The sequence below is a fragment of the Hibiscus syriacus genome, unplaced genomic scaffold (assembly GCF_006381635.1).
Source record: "Hibiscus syriacus cultivar Baekdansim isolate YM2019G1 unplaced genomic scaffold, ASM638163v2 tig00111644_pilon, whole genome shotgun sequence".
NCBI classification, from domain to species: domain Eukaryota; kingdom Viridiplantae; phylum Streptophyta; class Magnoliopsida; order Malvales; family Malvaceae; genus Hibiscus; species Hibiscus syriacus.
The window spans coordinates 1,235,840-1,257,566 of record NW_024063144.1 but is presented as its reverse complement, the minus strand read 5'-3'; the positions used below and the strand labels follow the sequence as shown (position 1 = coordinate 1,257,566).

The 21,727-nt window shown below is 33.0% G+C and overlaps 1 protein-coding gene and 1 pseudogene across 1 annotated transcript; one reads left to right on the top strand and one right to left on the bottom strand.

Moving 5' to 3' along the window:
- The first annotated feature begins 13,240 nt into the window (after nucleotides 1-13,240).
- On the top strand, nucleotides 13,241-13,807 carry LOC120166709. Its single transcript, XM_039175938.1, has one exon. It carries the CDS (start codon nucleotides 13,241-13,243, stop codon nucleotides 13,805-13,807), a length of 567 nt encoding a protein of 188 aa, XP_039031869.1.
- Nucleotides 13,808-14,550: 743 nt separating this feature from the next.
- LOC120166753 lies at nucleotides 14,551-21,242 on the bottom strand (annotated as a pseudogene).
- Between the last annotated feature and the right edge of the window lie 485 nt (nucleotides 21,243-21,727).

Here is a 21,727-nt window from a genome sequence, read left to right as displayed (position 1 = left end):
TTATAAATTTTTTTTATATCATCATATATAAGTCATTTATACTCACTCACATATACATCAACATATATTCATGTAACAGATACAATAACCCATATCACTCATATGTCATATCATGCAATTCATATATATATATATATATCACATACATTGATTTCACAATTATCTCTTTATTAGCCCATGTACACATGTGAGAACTGTAGATATGTGAGTCTATTGAGGTTGTCACCACAGCTCGTATAATTCCCACTAGGGGCGCGTAGAATTTGTCCTGAAGGACCACGTAGATGTCCCAAAGGACTACATATAATACATATGTCCCGAAGGACCGCGTAGACCCTCAACTCTTGGCATGCCAACTATACCTCTAGCTCTCCTAACACTTACATGGGCATTCTCTTTTATATCGTTTCACATAGTCATATCTCATATGCTCATAGCTTTTATCATATCATTTATCATATGAATATAATAATATGATTCACTTTCAAGTATCACATATACACATTCATATCACATGTTCTTATAAACTCATAACTTCTTTCACATGTACCTGTAATCATGTAGCTTCTTTTCACGTAGTTTATGTCACTTTTCATATCATTCATTTATCACATACATAATCTCTATCATATATACATTTCTTCACTTATCTCATAGTTATGTATCATATTACATAATTTAAATTATATCATATTATCATGTGTGCATATATCATGGACATTTAACATGTATCATATAAACATTTATTCACTCATATCATTAACATATGTAACAATCAATAACACAAGCATAACATATTAAACATATGCTCATATTAATGAATTCATGCATTTTTACTATAGGAAATAGACTTGTCACAAGTCTTATTTCCATTAAATATAATTCATTATCTAATCTGCACTCACCTTGGCCTCACTACGTTCCAATACACTTTATGAATTTCCTCTCTTTCGATCGAATCGTAACTTGCCAATCGACCCGGACTTGTTCGTGCTCGATATCTATATAATCATACATTGATACATATCAGTATCCAATTGATATACACTAATCTATCATTTCTTAGACCAAAAGAAATGTCTATTTCAATTTCCCCTTGAAGTGCATCGATGCATTCTACAGTGCATCGATGCATTCTTTAACATGTGCATCGATGCACTACCCATGCATCGATACACAAATTACCTTCGATGTTTTCATTTTAAAGGGATGCATCGATGCACTCCTTATGCATCGATGCACCAATTGCATTCGATGTTTCTTCTTTAAAGAGTGCATCGATGCATATTCAATGTGCATCGATACACCTTGCCCAGAATTTGCATTTTAAGCCCGAAAATCCATTTAATTCAACTCAAATGCTTCATATTTCATCCCCTTTCAGATTCCTAACTTACATATACATATTTGCACTCATTTCTACTCAATAATCACTTCTTTAACATCCATATCCTATTCTCCTTAAGAAATTCAAGAATCATACCCAAATTTTAACATGTTACAAATCCAATTCTAACACTTAATACATGTTAATTAGATTAATGACAAGTCAAATTCACTCTAAAACCTCATTAAAGAACCCTCTTTCAAGATTTCACTTATTCCTTTCTTTTCTTTAATTCCCTCTATTCTCTTCATCTTATTGTTTCAAGATAATTTAAGCTCTTCTTATGCTTAATTATCACCTAATAATCAAAATTCAACCTTAAATTTCAGCTAATAATCAACAACAAGAAATCTTACCTTTGCTTGAGCTCTCACGTGGAGGAGGAAGAAGAAGGGAGAAGAGTTTTCCAGATAACTCTCCCCACAAGCTTATCTCTTAATAAAGAGATAAGATAATTATATTTAGATAACAAAGACCATTTTGCCCTTAATCTCCTTTAATAATTACTAATAACTTTCAGGAAATATCTCCACATAAATCATTAAACTATTCAACTTTTCTACTTTTATCCCCAAATTCTAAAATTTTACAATTTAGTCACGAACCCTGTATTAAGGATATTACAAATCTCCCATCATTTTAAGAAAATTCGTCCTCGAATTTTCATTGTACATACCAATAAAAACATATCTTTTAATGTTCTTATGCTGCTTTCACAACTTTATTCCTTACGCAATTGCAACTAATGATTTGCCTTCAATTTCCAAATAACTCAATCCATTTTGATCTTTTCTCTTCTTTGGTTATACACTTACTTTTGACCGTTGAAAATCAATTTCCAACCAATGACTTACTTTTGCCTCCATTCCCATCACTTTATAACTTTAATAATCAGTTTTACTTATACAAAACCTTATTCTTCACCATCTTTTGCACTTATATTTTTCTTCCTCAAAGCTCTCTTTAAAACTTGTAAATACTCTTCTCTTTGTCTTCATAATATCTATATAATCCAAATACAAAACCATATTCAAATCCATATCATACTTAATTAACTCACTTTATCTTTTCTTCTAATCTTTTTAACTCTATCACATTTACTCTTACGGCTAGTCAATAAAAACTGTTCAATCTAGAGCACAAGCCTTAATTAACCAATCATATACATCCAACCTTTCATCATTTCTTAATTTTTATCTGTACTTTAAGGCACATGATCTTTTCATATTACTTTATATTTCTCTTTCAATTCTTACTTTCCCCTAAACATAAGAATCGTTATTTCCTTCACTATATCACATTCATATGATCAACACATTTTTCATCGTGTAACCTTGTTAGCCAACGCTAACTCTTTCTTATAGAGTACAAACCCTTATTATTTCCACACTCTTCCTTATACACAGTACTACCCCTTGGTTTCATATCCATAACTATGATTTCATTCATCTTATAAACGTATCACTGATGCACTTATTCTTGAATCCCTTTTCAAATTCTAACCACATCACTTGATCTTTTAACGTTCTTATGGTGACATTTGTTCACCATATTCTATATTATCCACGTAATAACGAACTTCTCAATTTAATTTCTCCACTTTGGAGAAATAAACACCTTCTAGCATTATCTTAATATCATTTATCCAAAGGTCTGTAACAACAGAACCTTCCTCAAATTCACCCTTGAGCTCGGGTGCTCATAACTCTTTTAACTATTTTGATACATTCATTCTATGAGTTAACGAAGTATAAAATTGAAAACACATTGGAACACCTTTCTACATCATGATTCATTCTCTAATCATATACAGGTATTCCCTGAGGTTTTCGCTCTTCTCCCTGCCTGGTCAGGGCAGGTGAATGCTATTACCTTCAGGTCTATCGCCTTGTGCTTCACTTTGGAAGCTCTCATAGATTCATGTGCTCAAATCATTTCTTCTATCATATATCACGTGTGCATATGATCATCCAATTCATATAATATAACATATGTCATTTGTATATGTTCACATATCTTCTATCACATCATATAAACATATATATCTCATAAATCATTCTCAAGTATTCACTTATCTTATATAACATAACAATTTAACTTATTAACAAGACAACACACTTCTTACCCTATCAGATCAGAAAATTTTCCACTTTGTGTTTGCATGTGTACTTTTTAAAACATTTTTTGACTTCGTTTTTAGCCTAGAATCGGCTAAACCTTAGCTCTGATACCATTAAATGTAACACCCCCAACCCGAATCCGACCTGGATTTGAGTCTGATGTGTCACATTGACTTTTTAAAACATTTACTTGTATAAAATAGTGAGTAATTTAAAAACTTTTATAACATTTAAAAACTTTTATAACATATAACTTATTCAAAACGTTTACAGAACTATTCAGAGCTTATACAATTCAAATCTTTTAAATATATGCCAACTAGACTTTTTTACCATAAAATACATTTAAATCATCTATTTTCTGATCTGAAACTTTGTAAGGAAAAATGCTGACCTGACTTGCACCTCAACAATCCATAAGCTTGTAAGAACCTGCGTGTAAAACACTCACACGCTAAGTCAATGACTTAGTGAGGCGAATAAATATATAATGTAAACTCTAACTTGTAATCATGCAGGAACAACTATTATGATCATATCATACACATCATATCAAATCATCTCACTCATATGCTTTTCATATAACAATTACATACATATCATCATTTATGTTTTTATCCTGCTCCTATACTATTATACTTCATATCTCTTATTTCTTATTCATATGATCTCTTCATTCATATTCTATAACTTATAATCATTTATACTCACTCACATATACATCAACATATATTCATGTAACAGATACAATAACCCATATCACTCATATATCATATCATACAATTCATATACATATATCACATACATTGATTTCACAATTATCTCTTTATTAGCCCATGTACACATGTGAGAACTGTAGATATGTGAGTCTATTGAGGTTGTGCACTATGCTGTCACCACAGCTCGTATAATTCCTACTAGGGGAGCGTAGAATTTGTCCCAAACGACCACGTAGATGTCCCAAATGACTACATATAATACATATGTCCCGAAGGACTGTGTAGACCCTCGACTCTTGGCATGCCAACTATACCTCTAGCTCTCCTAACACTTACATGGGCATTCTCTTTTATATCATTTCACATAGTCATATCTCATATGCTCATAGCTTTTATCATATCATTTATCATATTCATATAATAATATGATTCACTTTCAAGTATCACATATACACATTCATATCACATGTTCTTATAAACTCATAACTTCTTTCACATGTACCTGTAATCAGATAGCTTCTTTTCACGTAGTTCATGTCACTTTTCATATCATTCATTTATCACATACATAATCTCTATCATATATACATTTCTTCACTTATCTCATAGTTATGTATCATATTACATAATTTAACTTATATCATATTATCATGTGTGCATATATCATGGACACTTAACATGTATCATATAAACATTTATTCACTCATATCATTAACATATGTAACAATCAATAACACACACATAACATATCAAACATATGCTCATATTAATGAATTCAAGCATTCTACTATAGGAAATAAACTTGGCACAAGTCTTATTTCCATTAAACATAATTCACTATCTTAATGTTCACTCACCTTGGCCTCACTACGTTCCAATACACTTTATGATTTTCCTCTCTTTCGATCGAATCTTAACTTGCCAATCGAACCGGACTTGTTTGTGCTCGATATCTATATAATCATACATTGATACATATCAGTATCCAATTGATATACACTAATCTATCATTTCTTAGACCAAAAGAAATGTCTATTTCAATTTCCCCTTGAAGTGCATCGATGCATTCTACAGTGCACCGATGTATTCTTTAACATGTGCATCGATGCACTACCCATACATCGATACACAAATTACCTTCGATGTTTTCATTTTAAAAGAATGCATCGATGCACTCTTTATGCATCGATGCACCAATTGCATTCGATGTTTCTTCTTTAAAGAGTGCATCGATGCACATTCAATGTGCATCGATACACCTTACCCAGAATTTACATTTTAAGCCCGAAAATCCATTTAATTCAACTCAAATGCTTCATATTTCATCTCTTTTCATATTCTTAACTTACATATACATATTTGCACTCATTTCTACTCAATAATCACTTCTTTAACCTACATATCTTATTCTCCTTAAGAAATTCAAGAATCATACCCAAATTTTAACATATTACAAATCTAATTCTAACACTTAATACATGTTAATTAGATTGATGACAAGTCAAATTCACTCTAAAACCTCATTAAAGAACCCTTTTTTAAGATTTCACTTATTCCTCTCTTTTCTTTAATTCCCTCTATTCTCTTCATCTTATTGTTTCAAGATAATTTAAGCTCTTCTTATGCTTAATTATCACCTAATAATCAAAACTCAACCTTAAATTTCAGCTAATAATCAACAACAAGAAATCTTACCTTTTCGTGAGCTCTCACGTGGAGGAGGAAGAAGAATGGAGAAGAGTTTTCCAGATAACTCTCCCCACAAGCTTATCTCTTAATAAAGAGATTAGATAATTATCTTTAGATAACAAAGACCATTTTCCCTTAATCTCCTTTAATAATTACTAATAACTTTCAGGAAATATCTCCACACAAATCATTGAACTATTCAACTTTTCTACTTTTATCCTCAAATTCTAAAATTCTAAAATTTTACAATTTAGTCACTAACCCGGTATTGAGGATGTTACATAACTCCTGTAACTCCTGATATTAACAGCTTGTCTCTCCCATGAACAAAGTTAGAAATCAGTCAAGATACATCTTAAATTTTGATTTAATTTAGAAAAATAACTGTTTAATTTATTTAATTTCAGATAACTAATAATCAGCTGTTATCATCTGAAATATTCGAACTTTAACAGTCTCAGTAGCCTATAAATATCATATGAATCTTTCACATTTTTCATTTAATCTTTCAGAGAAAAATTCCTTACGAATTTTCTCTAAAAAGATAGTATATGTGTGGACGTATCAAAGACACGTATTACCATGCCTTGTTCTCTATCACTCAACAAGGGAATGGAGAATGTAAACCTTAAATATCATTCCCACTAGTATTTCCAACTCTATGTGGGATTGAGCATTACCAACATTCCCTCATTAATGCGAAAGAATTCTTCTGAAACTCGAAAATAATCTTTCTAGAAGAGCAATAGCGAGATTAGTTGCTTAAGCACTAGTGAACGTATCTAGAACTAGTACATAGTGATGATGAGCAATCATTCTCTTAGATAAGTGAAACTAGTCTGGAACTTTCTAAGATAGGGGTAAACTCATAACACGCAACTAACCCCTTCATCCACTTGAGTCCTCGATGTGTAAGATATATATATATATATACAAAAGTAAATATTTGGCCATCTTACCTCAGGATTCTAGTAAGTGTGCTAGAAAAATGACCCAATATTTTTCATAGAAGGTGGCTAACCCTTCTCACTTACATAGGTTATTTCATCAAGTTTATCTCGATATAAACCACCCTTAACATGGATATGAAATAATTAAGAGCTTTTACAATAGCTCAACCTCACAAAGGGTATGATGACTTTCTTCAAGTTCATTATTAATGAACCACCCAAACTCTGGGCTAAGAAGTCATTAAGAATAAATATTCAACCTCATTTATCGGTAAATTCAATAAGTCCTTCTCACTAGAACCATCCAAATAAACTCAACCTTTCTGTCGGTAAGTTCATTATTTCCTTCTCATTTAGGAATACCCACTCACTCTGGTTATGAACTTATTAAGAATAGATATTCAGACAAAATCGGTAAATTCAATAAGTCATTCTCACTAAGACCACCCGAAGTCTGGGCTATAAATTTATTAAGAGCAATTAAGCTCATCATGGGCATGCACATTATTCATCATAGGGATAGGCAGTAGGAATGTGCACTATGAGTCTTTCCATGGTTTCGTTTGACCACATGGAACTTAGATAACTAAGTTGGGTATCCACCATGAATTCCTCAACCAATAGGCTTTAGACCCATCCCCCTCGACGAATCTAAGACCAAGGATCTGCTAGGTTCCTTTCCGACTTCACATACTCTAAAGAGAGCACTCCATTCTTTATTAAGTGTCTAATTGATTCATCCCTTATGTGAATATGTCTTTTCTTACCATTTTACACATATCACAGCTTGTGAATCACACAACAAAGAAATCGGAGGAGTCAGTCTTCCCCACAACAGAATATTTGCTGACAAGCTTCTGAGCCACTCGACTTCTTGCCCAGCTAGGTCAAGAGTTATAAACTCTGACTCCATGGTAGAACGAGCAATACAAGTCTTCTTTGATGATTTCCACGAGATTGTTGCTCCACCTAAAGTAAAAACATACCCACTCGTAGAGGTTACATTATCATTATCAGAAACCCAGTTGGCATCACAATATCCTTCTGGTACCACAGGAAAGCCAACAAACTCAAGTTTCCAATCCAAAGTACCATTAAGATACTTTAGTAAGTGTTTAAGAGCAATCCAATGTTCATCACTCGAATTATGAGTATATCTACTCGCAACATAAGCAATATCAGGCCGAGTATAGTTCATTAAGAACATTAAGCTTTCGATTAATTTAGCATATTCTGTTTGGGAAACGTTACTTCCTTTATTCTTAAAGAGATATATGCTAGTGTCACAAGGGTTCGAACAGGGACGACATAAAAACTATCAAATTTCTTAAACACTTTCTCAAAATAGTGTGTTTGACATAAAGAAAATCCCTTTCCAATAATTTTGACTCCTAAGATTACATCAACTTCTCCCAGATCGGTCATCTCAAATTTAGTGGACAAGAAATTGTTTGTTTTGTTAATGGGATCAATGTTAAAACTGAAAATTAATATGTCATCAACATAAAAAACTTATGATGACGTAATCAGTACCAAACATCCTCAAATACACATAAGCATCCAAACCATTCACAATAAAACCAAAACTAAGTATAGTTTTATGAAATTTTTTGTATCATTGTTCTCATATATATCTCCTCATCTAGATCTCCATTCATAAATGCAGTCTTAACATCCATTTGATGTACTCACAACTTATGAATGGAGGTAGTGCAAATAATGCATAGATCATTGAGATGTTCATAACAGGAGAGTAAGAATCAAAGTAGTCTAAAATAAACTTTTGAGTGAACCCTTTGACAACTAGCCTTGCCTTGTACCACAAGATCAAACCATCTGGTCTCATTTTCTTCCGGAAGATTCATTTTCTACAGATTGGTTTAAATCCTCTAGGCAAGTCAACTAATTCTCAAGTATGATTAGACATTATCAATTCTAGTTCATCATTAAAAGCGTTTTTCTAGAAACTAGCATCGATAGATCTTATAGCTTTTTTAGGATCCTCATATAACATTTAAGCTATATGATCAGAAATAGAGTCTAAATCATTTATCTAAAAAATAAAGGAAGTGGTAAAATTTGGTCCAAATAGTCTTTTACTTCTTCTAGGCTCGAAATTAATTTCTTGAGAAGACCTAGTAGGAATACTATAAGAAGTGGATAGAATATTTTCTATTTGAGTTTATGCATTTAATCTACATTTTAAGACACCCCCACATTTCTAACATTTTAGGATATCCATAAGTGTCTTGTAAAACGTGTAAACAAATACTCAATCATACTAGAGTAAAGTTTGTTATGAGTTTTAGCCATAAAACTATATTTTAACAAACTCAGGTTTTGTTTACACATAATTATATTCTCAAAGTTTTGAGAAGTTACAAATCATTAAGATTAAAATGCATAAACCATTATGAAATAGATAATCTCTTTTCTTTCCTCTACTTAGGAAAATCACTTAAAGAGATTTAATAGCTACAACACACTCTTAGTAGCAATAGTGTCTATCATATTTTCATTCATGATATTCAACATATTAGCCTTAAAGAGATCATCACATATTTATTTACTATGACTAAGTTTGGTATTTCACTCAACCAAATTAATCTTTACTCTTTTAACTTCCGCACTAAGTTTTAAGAGTTTTTATCTAGTCATAGTATTGGAATAGTGAGTATAGTAATGAACAATGCACCAGGTAGGTTTCTATGAAAGAGAGGTAGTGCACTAGGCACGCTTAAGTACCAAGTCTTCATAGAACCAATCCTAGACATGCACTTTCATACTCATCACACTACTTTCCAATAAATCATTTATGAATTTTCTCTTTCTTTAAATAAGATCTCTTTAAAGAATTATGCTTGATACTTTTACTCACAATAGTATCTTATTAAGCATATATATTTTTGGGCTCACACTACCACCTTAGCCTTAATAGTACTACCGTAGTCTTAATAGTGGTTTTTATCTCATTTCATAGTATCCACTGAGTTTTAAAGACTATCTTAAAGGCTCATGCAATCTAATTCATGTATTTAAAAGGCATGAATTAACATGCAACAAGTCTAAATAATCTAACCTCGCAGGTAGAATCACAATTCCAAATAGACTTGTTCACCATGCATACAACTTCTTTCTTTGCATCATCATTTTTAATCAGCATGATCCCAAAATCCATCATGACAATCACTTCATCTGAACCAACATCTCTTTTGTATCTTCTGAAGTTAAATGAAGAATATACATGGTTAGTCACGAAATTAATTTACTAACAATAATTAAAAAAAATATTGATAGTGACTAGATCCTTATCTTTAGGATTCTGGTTCCTTATCTTCAAGAGATTGTGGAAATCAAACTCAAATTTAACAACTATTCAGTTTGGAGAATCCCCTCGTTCAACATCATTACCTTCATGATTCTCCAAAATTACAACTGTTTTGTTATCTTTATAAATTTCTCAAAAGAAATTATTAGTATGATAAAATAGTTTATATTTATTTTCAACTTAATATTCAGAAGCTGAATAATCTTACCCCACATGAAAATAAATAGTTACACATCTCCACATGAACCAAAGGTTGTTCTCCAAGAGAATCAATTTCCATTATAATGGAGTCATTAAATCATAATCTTTATTGCACAAATATTAGCAATATATACCCATGTATAATAGCAATATATATTCATTAAAATGAGAAAATAGCTAATTCACCAATATATCTATGTATACACGTTAAAAGCAATAAATGCTTTTTAAAGCAGTAAGCACAATGAAAGCTAATATAGTATAAAGCTAATTGCTTTATACATGAAAGGAACCGAAATAATATTCATACCAACATTTCATGCATTATTATGCATTAAAATCCCCAATGAATTATCAATAAATATTGCTTTTATTATACTATTTGACTAGTATATATTGATAATAGCCTAATACCATTAGAAAGCAATAAACACACGTCTCCATTATCTTTTCAGTTTTGCAATATAAAGACAATTCATTAAAAATGTATTTTGAAAAGTAAAACGTTTCCTTGCTTCATAAAGCATCGACTAATTAAACGTTTTTTTTCCGTTCCTTTAGTCCATAAGACCTTATAATACCATTAATGCTTATTATGAAATCAAAATACTATTAATGTTTATTATAATATAAAATTTATAAATATTCAAATATTAATGGATTATAAACGACTGTTAAGAAGTGTTTAACAGCTATAATACTAATGTTTCCAATTCCATGCATTTTCCCAACTTTAATTCATGCTTTAAAGTTTCCAATATTTAAATGCAGGAAAACAACCTTGTCATGCATGTTTACTGTTGTTCTTAATTATTATAAATTAATCATGAAATTAAAGCATTACAAATTTCTAAACATTAACAACCACAAGTTTGTTACTATATTTCTGATCATGGCATTATCAAAGTACTGAGAAAACATGATAAATCAAGAGACTCACCGGAATCGATAGCCTCAATTTCCTTTCTTTAGATATTTTGGTAATCAATGCAAAAACATGTGCCCGTCATATCGTACTGTTGTCGTTTGTAGCAACAGTATATAATTCGTTTCTAAATTGTTGGTAAAATAGACTGCTGCAAAACGAGACATTAGCACTGACAAGAAAGATATATATTGAAATATATACATGAAGAACATATTAACCGTGTCGTGGTATTATCCACTGCCTTAGAAACAAATTCGCCCCGATGTGTGTAATCGCTGCAGTAGGCGGACCATCCCCCCGAGGTTAACATTGTCGCTCCAAATTCCATACACCCGAAACCGGAGTGGACTGCTGGTGGTATTGCACTTCTGATCGGAAACCACGGAGAGAACAACTTCAGAAAACACTTGGAGAGTGAATTCTAATTGTAGAGAGTGTGAGTTGAGAAGCTGAATTCATCTCTCTATTTATAGGCTAGAAGTAAGGGTAAATTCGTCCAACAAGAAAATCAAATTAAATTTGATTTTAATTATGAATTTAAACCCTTTTGTAACTCCTCTTGATGAATCTGGCTCAAAAAATAGTCAATGTTCATTGCATAAAAATTAAACAGTTATAACTCCTAAAATTAAATCATATAACTCATGTAACTCCTGATATTAACAGCTTGTCTCTCCCATGAAGAAAGTTGGAAATCAGTCCAGATACATCTTAAATTCTGATTTAATTTAGAAAAATAACTGTTTAATTTATTTAATTTCAGACAACTAATAATCAGCTGTATCATCTGAAATATTCGAACTTTAACAGTCTCAGTAGCCTATAAATATCAGATGAATCTTTCACATTTTTTATTTAATCTTTCAGAGAAAAATTCCTTACGAATTTTCTCTAAAAAGATAGTATCTATGTGGACGTATCAAAGACACGTATTACCACGCCTTGTTCTCTATCACTCAACAAAGGGAATGTAGAATGTAAACCTTAAATACCATTCCCACTAGTATTTCCAACTCTATGTGGGATTGAGCATTACCAACATCATGCTCTAGAAGTGTGTAATTTTGCACCTTAAATTTTCAATATAATTTTATAAAAGTTCACACCCCCGGTGAAAAATCATATGTCCGTCTCTGGCACTAGGTACATCGCAAACGATGGTCGGTGACAATCGAACAACAATGGAGAAAGATTACATCCAAGAGGACGAAGGTTAAACATTTAGGAAAATCTTATAAATAATAATCCTCAAAATGCAGTGTTTTGATGCTAGCATTAGACACTTAACAATCAAATGACGAAAACGAGTGGAATTCAAAAGTTTAGTGATGAAATTAATTTTTTTTTTAAATTTATTGCCCAAAACAGAAACAATGATAAAATTGAGTGGCAAAAAAATAGTTGGAAGTGGGAAGACAGGAGCCTCACATGAATATCCAAGTTATAAGTGAAGGTTTTTAATCGTTGCATGTACGTGAAAATATTGACAAGGTATTCAAGTACACGTTCAAAACTTTTTTAACCTATTGATAATGTACATACATTTTATAAATATAACTGTTTAAACTCGGGACTCTAAAGAAAACAACATTCTCCTTCATCATTGAGGCCAGTTGATGATTCAAATTAGGTCTTTTATATATGTATATATATATATAGTAATGCTAAATCTTGTCTGAAATGTTGAGGCAGACAAATCTTATCTACGCAACGAATCTTGTTTTAGTAGGTAAGCATCATCGTTGACAGGATAGGAATATGAACCAAACACGTACGTTATCTTTGTCTCATTATCGGACCTTTTCTCTTTTCTTTCTTCTCTTCCATTTTGGCACAAATTAATCATATTTTAAGTACATAATTTTTTTAGGTGTTCCATCTCAAATGGATCATTTTTATGGCTTGAGTATTCAAAAACATGTATGACGATGTGTTTGAACATATTTTGTGGATTCTCCAAATGCCTGAACCAGATATCGGCCGTATATACATATGGACAATCAGCTGCATTTTATTTATCTGTGTAGCTATTGGAGCCGGCTGCCTTTTGGTTTATATGACCTCCCCTCGTTCTCCATCCTCGGATTTCCTTCCCATTCTTGGTTTTGTCCTTGTTTGCATGCCTTGGCTGTTTTGGATCATAACAATATTGTATCGGATAACGTCGAGGGCCATCGGATTTAGGATGGTCGCCGGTAACTTGTACGGTAATAGTAGCGCTACCACCAAGAGTGCTGGCAACAGAAGCACCGGTGGTGGTGGTGGTGGTGGTGGTGGTGGTGATGGTGGTACAACTGCCTGTAATAATGATATCGATGGTGAGAAAATTCCTAATGTGGGTGCGGACCCTCGACCGAATTCTCCTAAAAAGGGTGAAGCTAAAAATGACGGGCAAGGCATCAAAAGAGGCACTAGGCCCTCCTCCACCAGTTCAAACGATGTGTCCATTAATTCACATGAGAGTGAAATGCCATTGTCCTCGTAAAAGGCATCGTGATTAACGTTTGGTGAACCATTTTCAAAATTGACCAAATTTTAAGAGGATGCATCATGTATGTATAAAAGGGCTGGGATCTCACGCCAAATTTGACAAACAGTTTTTTTATTTCTTTGCTTCTTAATACAAACACGTTTATGGAATATAGATATACATGTTTACGAGTGTAGCTTTTAAAACAACTCTAGTTGTTGTCTAAATTCAATATAGACGTAGCCATTTTGATATCTTTTATTGTTTTAGTTGTTTCCTGATTTTTGACTTGGAAAATTTTATTTATGTATGCTTTAGTAAATAGAAAATATCTTAAACACTGTTTGCCATTCCCCCAAACAAGCAAGGGAAAAACATCATGTTTTTCGTGCGTCTTTCACCGAAGACATGGGGGAAGTTGAAGAACGTAATTCCATGAAAAATGGCCATGGTGTGTATTTAAAAAACTTTACAGCGGCTTTCACCACATGGACGGAAAAATATGTGAAGCAGAATTGTTTGGTTTCGCAACAACAAAATAAGTATCAAACACTTGAACCAGCTGATCTCTTGCAAGCACATTACCGGTCCAAATCAAGTTGGGGCTTGGATTTCATCTCCAGTCTTCCCAAATTGAGTCTATGGATAGCAGTGGTGGTGGACATGTTCAATAAAGAAAACCATTTTACTGGTAAGATTGTTTTCAACATTGGTGGTTTTCAACTACAGCACTGTCATGGTTTTCCATTACAACCAGGAGAACGGTGTGACAATAATGTTGATACCCCCATCAAATAAAAAATCTCATCAACCCTAGGATACTTGGACATGACAAAGGTATTTTCAGTGTTGAGAACAGCAAATAAAGCAAGACTAGGCTCTATAAAGAAAATCGCCCTTAATATACCATAGCAACGATATCATCTCCTAAAAATACCTGAACTTGATAATGTTCTGCTATACTTGGCAATAATAGGAGAGCTCTTCACCAATTCCCATATCTTGGCTGAACTTTTTAACCACTCACGTTCTGATACATTCCTTGTAAAAGAAGGGCAGTTCATCGACAAAACCTGTGAACAACACTTGTTACAAGTCTGATATATATATATATATATATATGACTTACGAAAAGCTAGAATATTGAATGATCCTTTAAATGTGGGAGAAACAAAGAAGCAGGACCAAGGTGAATAGCCGCAGGAAGAAAAAAGGTACATAGAAAGAAAAAGGTGCATAGAAAGAGACCTGATCATGTAACTTCCATAGCGAGGAGACATAGCTTTCACACTGAGCTCTGGGAGAGTCATCTTTGTTCTTATTAGGGATCACAAATAAATCGAGCAACTCTTTATCTTTACCATTAATCTGACTCATAGCCAGCTGGTCAGCGGGCTTTTTTCCACATTTATGTCTCATAAATGAAGAGGAACTGAAATATTGTAAAAGCGCCTTCTTCATTTGGAGAATATTAGACGGAGAAAGTTCTTGATCTTGTAGCCTATAAACAATAAGACCACAGATACATAAGTTACTGTTGTGGATCTTTAACGATCTACAAGTAGAATAAATGTAACTTGTCTAGCACATTCTTATCAATATGAAAAGACAACAAAGTTAATGTAGCATTACATTAATGTAATAACCATCAGATCTGTTTAAGATAAAAAGTAAATAATGGAATCCCAACTTTTAAATCATGCAGAAAAACACCGAAACCAATTCACAAACCTTGCATATGTCAAGGTACAGAATATTTTTCTTAATAATATGCAAAGAAATAAGTGAAAACGACACAAGTCAGTAATTTAAGCAAAACTTCTAACAAATAATAATCTGCTATTAGCTCCAATCAGGAACTTTTCTTCTTTCTTTTCCTCTAATCACTGCAGCTATTGTTTTGAAGCTCTATCATATTGGGAATATTGCAGGGGACTCGGGTAACCAGAATCTTTGTAATGCTAGGGGACTACATAACTTTCTGATTCAGATTCTACTGCAGAAAGATGACTTTATGCGTAGCACTTGTCTGCTGCTTTTTGGATAAACAAAAGTTGCAATATCCAAAAGAAAGTAAAATACCAATAAAAAAATAATGGTTAATGTCCTATCACCAAGCTGTTAGAGAACCAACTTTTGAAAGCCTAATAGTTGTCTTCTTAATTAATAGCCACAAAACCCCGAGCATTGCCCTTTAACTTAATATGTAATAAAGGCAGCGGTGATCATAATATGTTCTAAGGGGGAGTGGTTATGCTGGTGGTGATAGACCGTGAGGGAGTGGCAACATAGTGGCAAGGGTTGCAGAGGTGAATACTATGGAAAAAGAGAAGTCGTCATCAGTCATGGATTGTTGACTGTGACATAAAAAATAATAGACATAATATACTACCAAGTTATTGTAAAATGATTCTAACAGAATCATTGAGGAAAATATAACGCACCTTGTATGCACAAAAACAGGAGTACCGATATACTCTTCGGCCTCATGAACTTTATCTTTGTTCTCTTTGTCAGGCCCCAATGTAGAGCTCTGTGAATGGAGAGGGGCTAAAGAAGACGGATCAGGAATGCCATGTTTCACTAAGTCAACCTGCAGAGAGAAAGATTAGTATAAACAAGATTTTGTTGCAAGAGTTCAAAACATTAAAGAAACATAATCAGCATTTTTTTTTTCTTTTTGGCCATAATCAGGTTATTTCTTTGGCATATGGAGAATCAAAAGGAGAGAATTTGGATTATATTCTCCTCTAATTAAGGGGGCATAAGATCTTAACTCAGAGACTTGCATGTTCTTTTTTCCTTTTCCCTTGTTCCTGTAGCTCATTCAAGTGTAAAAATTGCATTTTTCTCCCATCAGAAATCCAAATGAATGAACATAGGCTAAATAACAGAAACAGAAATGCCAGATATTTTTCTTCAAAGTTTCTAAAGTGGTTATCTTAGACATCATACGGTATTTCTAGGTATTAACTGGTCACCTTTTAGATGGCCAAATACCAACAAAACTCATGTAAGGAATAGAGAAAATCAGAAAATTACTGAAGGCTCTCTACATCATCATCTATCTAACCAAAATAAAATATAGAGCATCAGCCTTGAGGATTTCTTGATTCGAATAACAATCACTATTAGCGTACAACTACAAAACTGAAGTATAGAAACCAAATACTCCCTCCGTCCCACTAAATGTGTCTCTTGGTTTTTAAAATTGTCCCATTCAAAGTGTCATATTAGAAAAGTCAACAAACACAACATTATATTTTCTTTTTTACCCTTATATCTCACTATTTTATACCTATCAAAACAAATCTGTCAAATCTATCAATCACCTTTTAAGGATAATTTTGTCATTTATCTTAGTCAAATATATCTCCTAAAACTATATGTAAAGTCAATATCATACCTGTGTTTTAAAAAGCGCGCCTGAGGCGCTAGGCGAGGGGTTTAGAAGAAAGCCTCCAACCACCAAGGCGGCGGCGAGTACATGAGGCGGCGATTCAGCCGTCGGAGGCGGCGAGAGGAGACGGGGCGATGCTTTTAACGATTCACGTACAATGACCCATTTCAGATTGGGCTTTAAATTTCCTGAACATGTTTGGCTCGAACGTAATGGTTGTTCCTAGGAGGAAGCTTGTGAAGGACATGGTAAGGAGGCTCTTCCATCTGTTTTTTCGCTTTCATTTCTTTTGAGGAAATAGAGAAATGGAAGATTTCGGTGATGTTTAAAGGAGTTTTTAGTTTTTTCTTTCTTCTTTCAATGGCAGAAGTGGAGAGAGACGAATGAGATTTTAAATAAATGAGATGGTATGGGGAAGAAGAGATGAACCTGGACGCGTTATTTGCCAGATTCATTTTGTTTTAGGACTTGATTTGGGTTAGTGCTGCGGACTTTCTTTTAATATTTTATTAAAATATTTTATTGAATTTCAAAGATTTTGCTAAATGTCATAGTTATACAATAACTTTTAGGGTAAACTCATATTTAGTCACTCATATATTCCTGCAATTCCTTTTTAGTCGCTCAACTATTTTTTTTTCTTTCAAAATCATATCTAACATTAGAGGTGAGCAAAAACTTGACTCGAGTCAAAAAATTATTTTTTGAATCTACTTGAATTGACTTCGAGTTGTAATTTCAAAAACACGACTTGAAAAAATTTCAAGTTCAAATGGAGAAAATACAAATTGAAAACCTCGAATGGTAGTTCAAATTTTTAGTAATTAGTGGATTGATTTTCAAGTATGAGACAAGTCCCTCGACTCTATATGATATGTATATCACATATAAACAATATGAAGAAATATATATGTATTATAATGAGTCTAAAAAAACCATTTAAATTGGAATCATATAATATATTATTATGAATATTTACAATTAAATTTAAATAGAAACTCAAAAACTCGATTTGACTTGATAAAAATTTAAGTCAAGTTCGAGTTATAAAATAGGACTCATCAACTCGAATAACTTAATTTTTTTTCTTAACTCGACTCGATCGAACGTGTAGCCCTATCTAATGCTACTTTTGACTTTTCAACAGAGGATTCTTCAACCAAAGCACCCACCACTCCAAACATCACCAAAACATAGCTAACCAGTAGCCATCAAAACCACCTCTGCAATATTGTCTCATAAAAGTAGCGGCCAATAGCGGAATCATCACACCGACGATGTGATACATATGACATTTAGGCATTTTGATTATTGATGATGTTTTTTTATGTCTTTTTGAGATACAATATGACATATGCTACTTGGTGTTTTTGTTTATTAAGTTAATTATTAAGTTGTTTTGTGTTGAGGTATGGTTATAAAATATTTACAAATGTTTTGTAAAATTAAGCGCCTCGCGTGCGTGAATCCCTCGCCTCAAAGCGCTTCAAAAATTGAGGCTCTCGGGTAGCTAATCGCCTTGGAGCGCCTCGCGCCTTTTAAAACACAGTATCAGACACAAATAATGGGACGGAGGGAGTATTTTATATGAATTACCAATGTACAGACTACAAGCATATTATGGACATCTAAACTGGGAAAGACAAGAATATTACCGTCAGCATGATGTTCCACATTCTGTCATCATGAACTCCATCAGACACCACGAGGAAAATGTGGCATAGATGCTAGAAGAACACCAAGCTAAAAAGATTCCTTGCAGCATCCCAATAAGAGATATACTATCAGACATCTTACTTCAAGCCGGAAAATATAATGTAAATGAAATATCGAGCATTAATATATAAAACAAAAGGCCCAATGCTTGCAATTCAGTTACCTGGATATTCATAATTTCATGTGCCAACTCAGCAGACAGTGACTCACTACTTAGTACTGAAACTGTGGATGAGCCATCAGGTCTCATAATCTCAGATAAAACCGAAGGACTGAAAACAGACTGCATGTCAAAGAATGTACATTGATGACTCACAAACCAGTAAAAATCTCGCTATGTAAAACAAGAAACACGGATGCAAGACAGAGGCAAGAAGAATTTAGATTGGAAATATCCAGGCACCCAACTATACAACAAGTAGAATGATATATAAGCAGAAAAACACATGTTAAAGTAAATGGTGTGGACTAATGCTTGAAATTTCTTTTTCAGGAAAGCACAAAGATAATATAAACAAGGGAAACCGGAAAGGTTCAAAATAAATTAGGTGGCGTTATCTGGCAAGGTGAAAAAAGTAATATATGGTGATAGGAAAGAAAATTTTCAGAACACTTAGGAGAGTCACATTCATGCCTACTTAAGACAAGATTTTTCATTTCTGTAAAGCTTCCAAGTAAGCTCAATATGATTTGGAGACTTTCTATCCAATTATGAAAATGACCTCTAAAAATTAATCTTTCACACGCTGTCAAATATAGTTGGCCCGGGGGATCAATAGTCGATAGAAAAGCATCGAAGGTGATCAACTTTCTTCTAGTATTCCCTAAAAATGGTACTTTGCCATAATCTTCTCCAATAGAGATAACTTTATAATTACATCAGAAAAGCTCATAATTTCTCTTCGTGTAGCCTGAACTAGACTTCTGAAAATTCTAAACATGCTTCAGAAGAAAATATATATATCATTTCGTGATTATAGTCTATAGAAAAGGAAAACGAAGAAAGGAGAGTGGTAAGCTTGGAACCTGGGTATCAAGTAGTATTAGCCGTTCAGCGGAAATCCTTGGTTCAATACCTACAGTACAATGCCTTGCCATTGCTCTGGTTTCATCTGATTGTATGGAAAAAGGTGGCAGCATCCCTGCAAATTAGCATGTGCAGAAAGATTTGAACTTCAAAAGCAATAGCAAGGCATTCTAGTATCAACTAAAAAAATGATACACACCAGGAGAGATTCCATCAAAACCATAAAGCTCATTCATGATTGTCGACTTGCCTACACCTGGTGGACCAATGATTCCAACCACCTTAAAATCGGTATTCTCAGTCAAAAACTGCAAAAAATAATAATAATAATAATAATAATAATAATAAAATAAAATAAAATAAAAACCCAAAACATTTTGGCCGAAGAAGCTATTTGATTCTCTACCTCATCTAAAATACTCATAGTTTAGTCTACCTATGATCGGTACCTTTGCTCCAAATATTATCAGAATTTTATTATCTTCCACAAATTAAATTAAAAATCTTCAAATAGCCAAAAAACAATAAATCAAATGGATACCCAAAACTACAAATTATATAATCTTGAAAGAAGTTATTTCCAGTTCCATTCCATCTGAAATGAGGGGTGTGCGTTCGATCAAGTAAAAAAAATTTAAGTTTATATTTAAATTTAATTATAAATATTTGCACTATTGTGATATCATTTAATTCCAATTTACATAATTTTTTATATATATCATATTGAGTTGGGGACTCTACTCAAACTTAGAATTACTAAAAATGTAGAGTTATTTGAATTATTATTTAATTTATTTGAATTGTATTTTATAATTCGATTTGAACTTGAAATGAGATTATAAAATTATAACTCAAATCAATTCTAATAGAAATTTTCGAGTCGAAAAATCAATTTTCAAGTGAGTTGAGAAAATCAATTTTTTGAGTCGAAATTCATAAAAAGTTAATAGGAAGACAACTCAATTTCCTTTTGAACTTACAGGCAAAAATCGATCAATGTGAAACTCCCAGGAATCAGAAAGAAGGTTGAGGGAACCAACGGGAGGGAGACGGGTCCGATGCGGCGCCGTATCATCTTCACCACCTCCGCGTCCAAATTTACCAGGGACAGGCCCAACTGATGGCTTGGCTAATAGGATTTTGGGAGCAGAAGGGTTTACTGAGGGATTGGTAGTGGAACCCGCCATAGCTGTTTCTCAACGGAAACTATGTCGTTTTAGTTGTAGCAGACGGAAAAGTCTGGCAAGAGAAAAAGGTATCGCCGGAGTCACCTTTCAGTACTGCTCCGAGCGGCACATAGGAGAGGAAGTGAGGGTGGATTGGAGGAAAAGATAAAAAAAGGAACCCATATGATAAAACTATGTGGAATAGTCGTTTAACTTTGAGTGTCTTCGTTTTAGCGATTTAATGTTTGAAGAGTTATATTTTCATCAGTAATGCCAAATTATTAATTTATTATATCTTGGTCGCATATTGGTTCGTTAGCTCATATTTAAGATAGGGATGAGTGAAACTTACATCGATTTAAAAATTAATCTTTTCGACTTTGTTCACCTCAACTCAAAAAAACTTTATTCGAATTAAATTTGTGTTGTAATTTTATAAACTCGATTTGACTTGAAATAATTTTAAATTCTAATCGAGTTATAAAATAAAACTCGAATAACTTGAAATTTTTAATAATTAGGGAATTGGTTTCAAGTTTGAGTTAAGTCTCATATCCGACTTTGTTAACTTGCCTTGTATTTCTATAGGCTCAGTTTTCATTTGAAAAAAAAATATGTGTATTGTA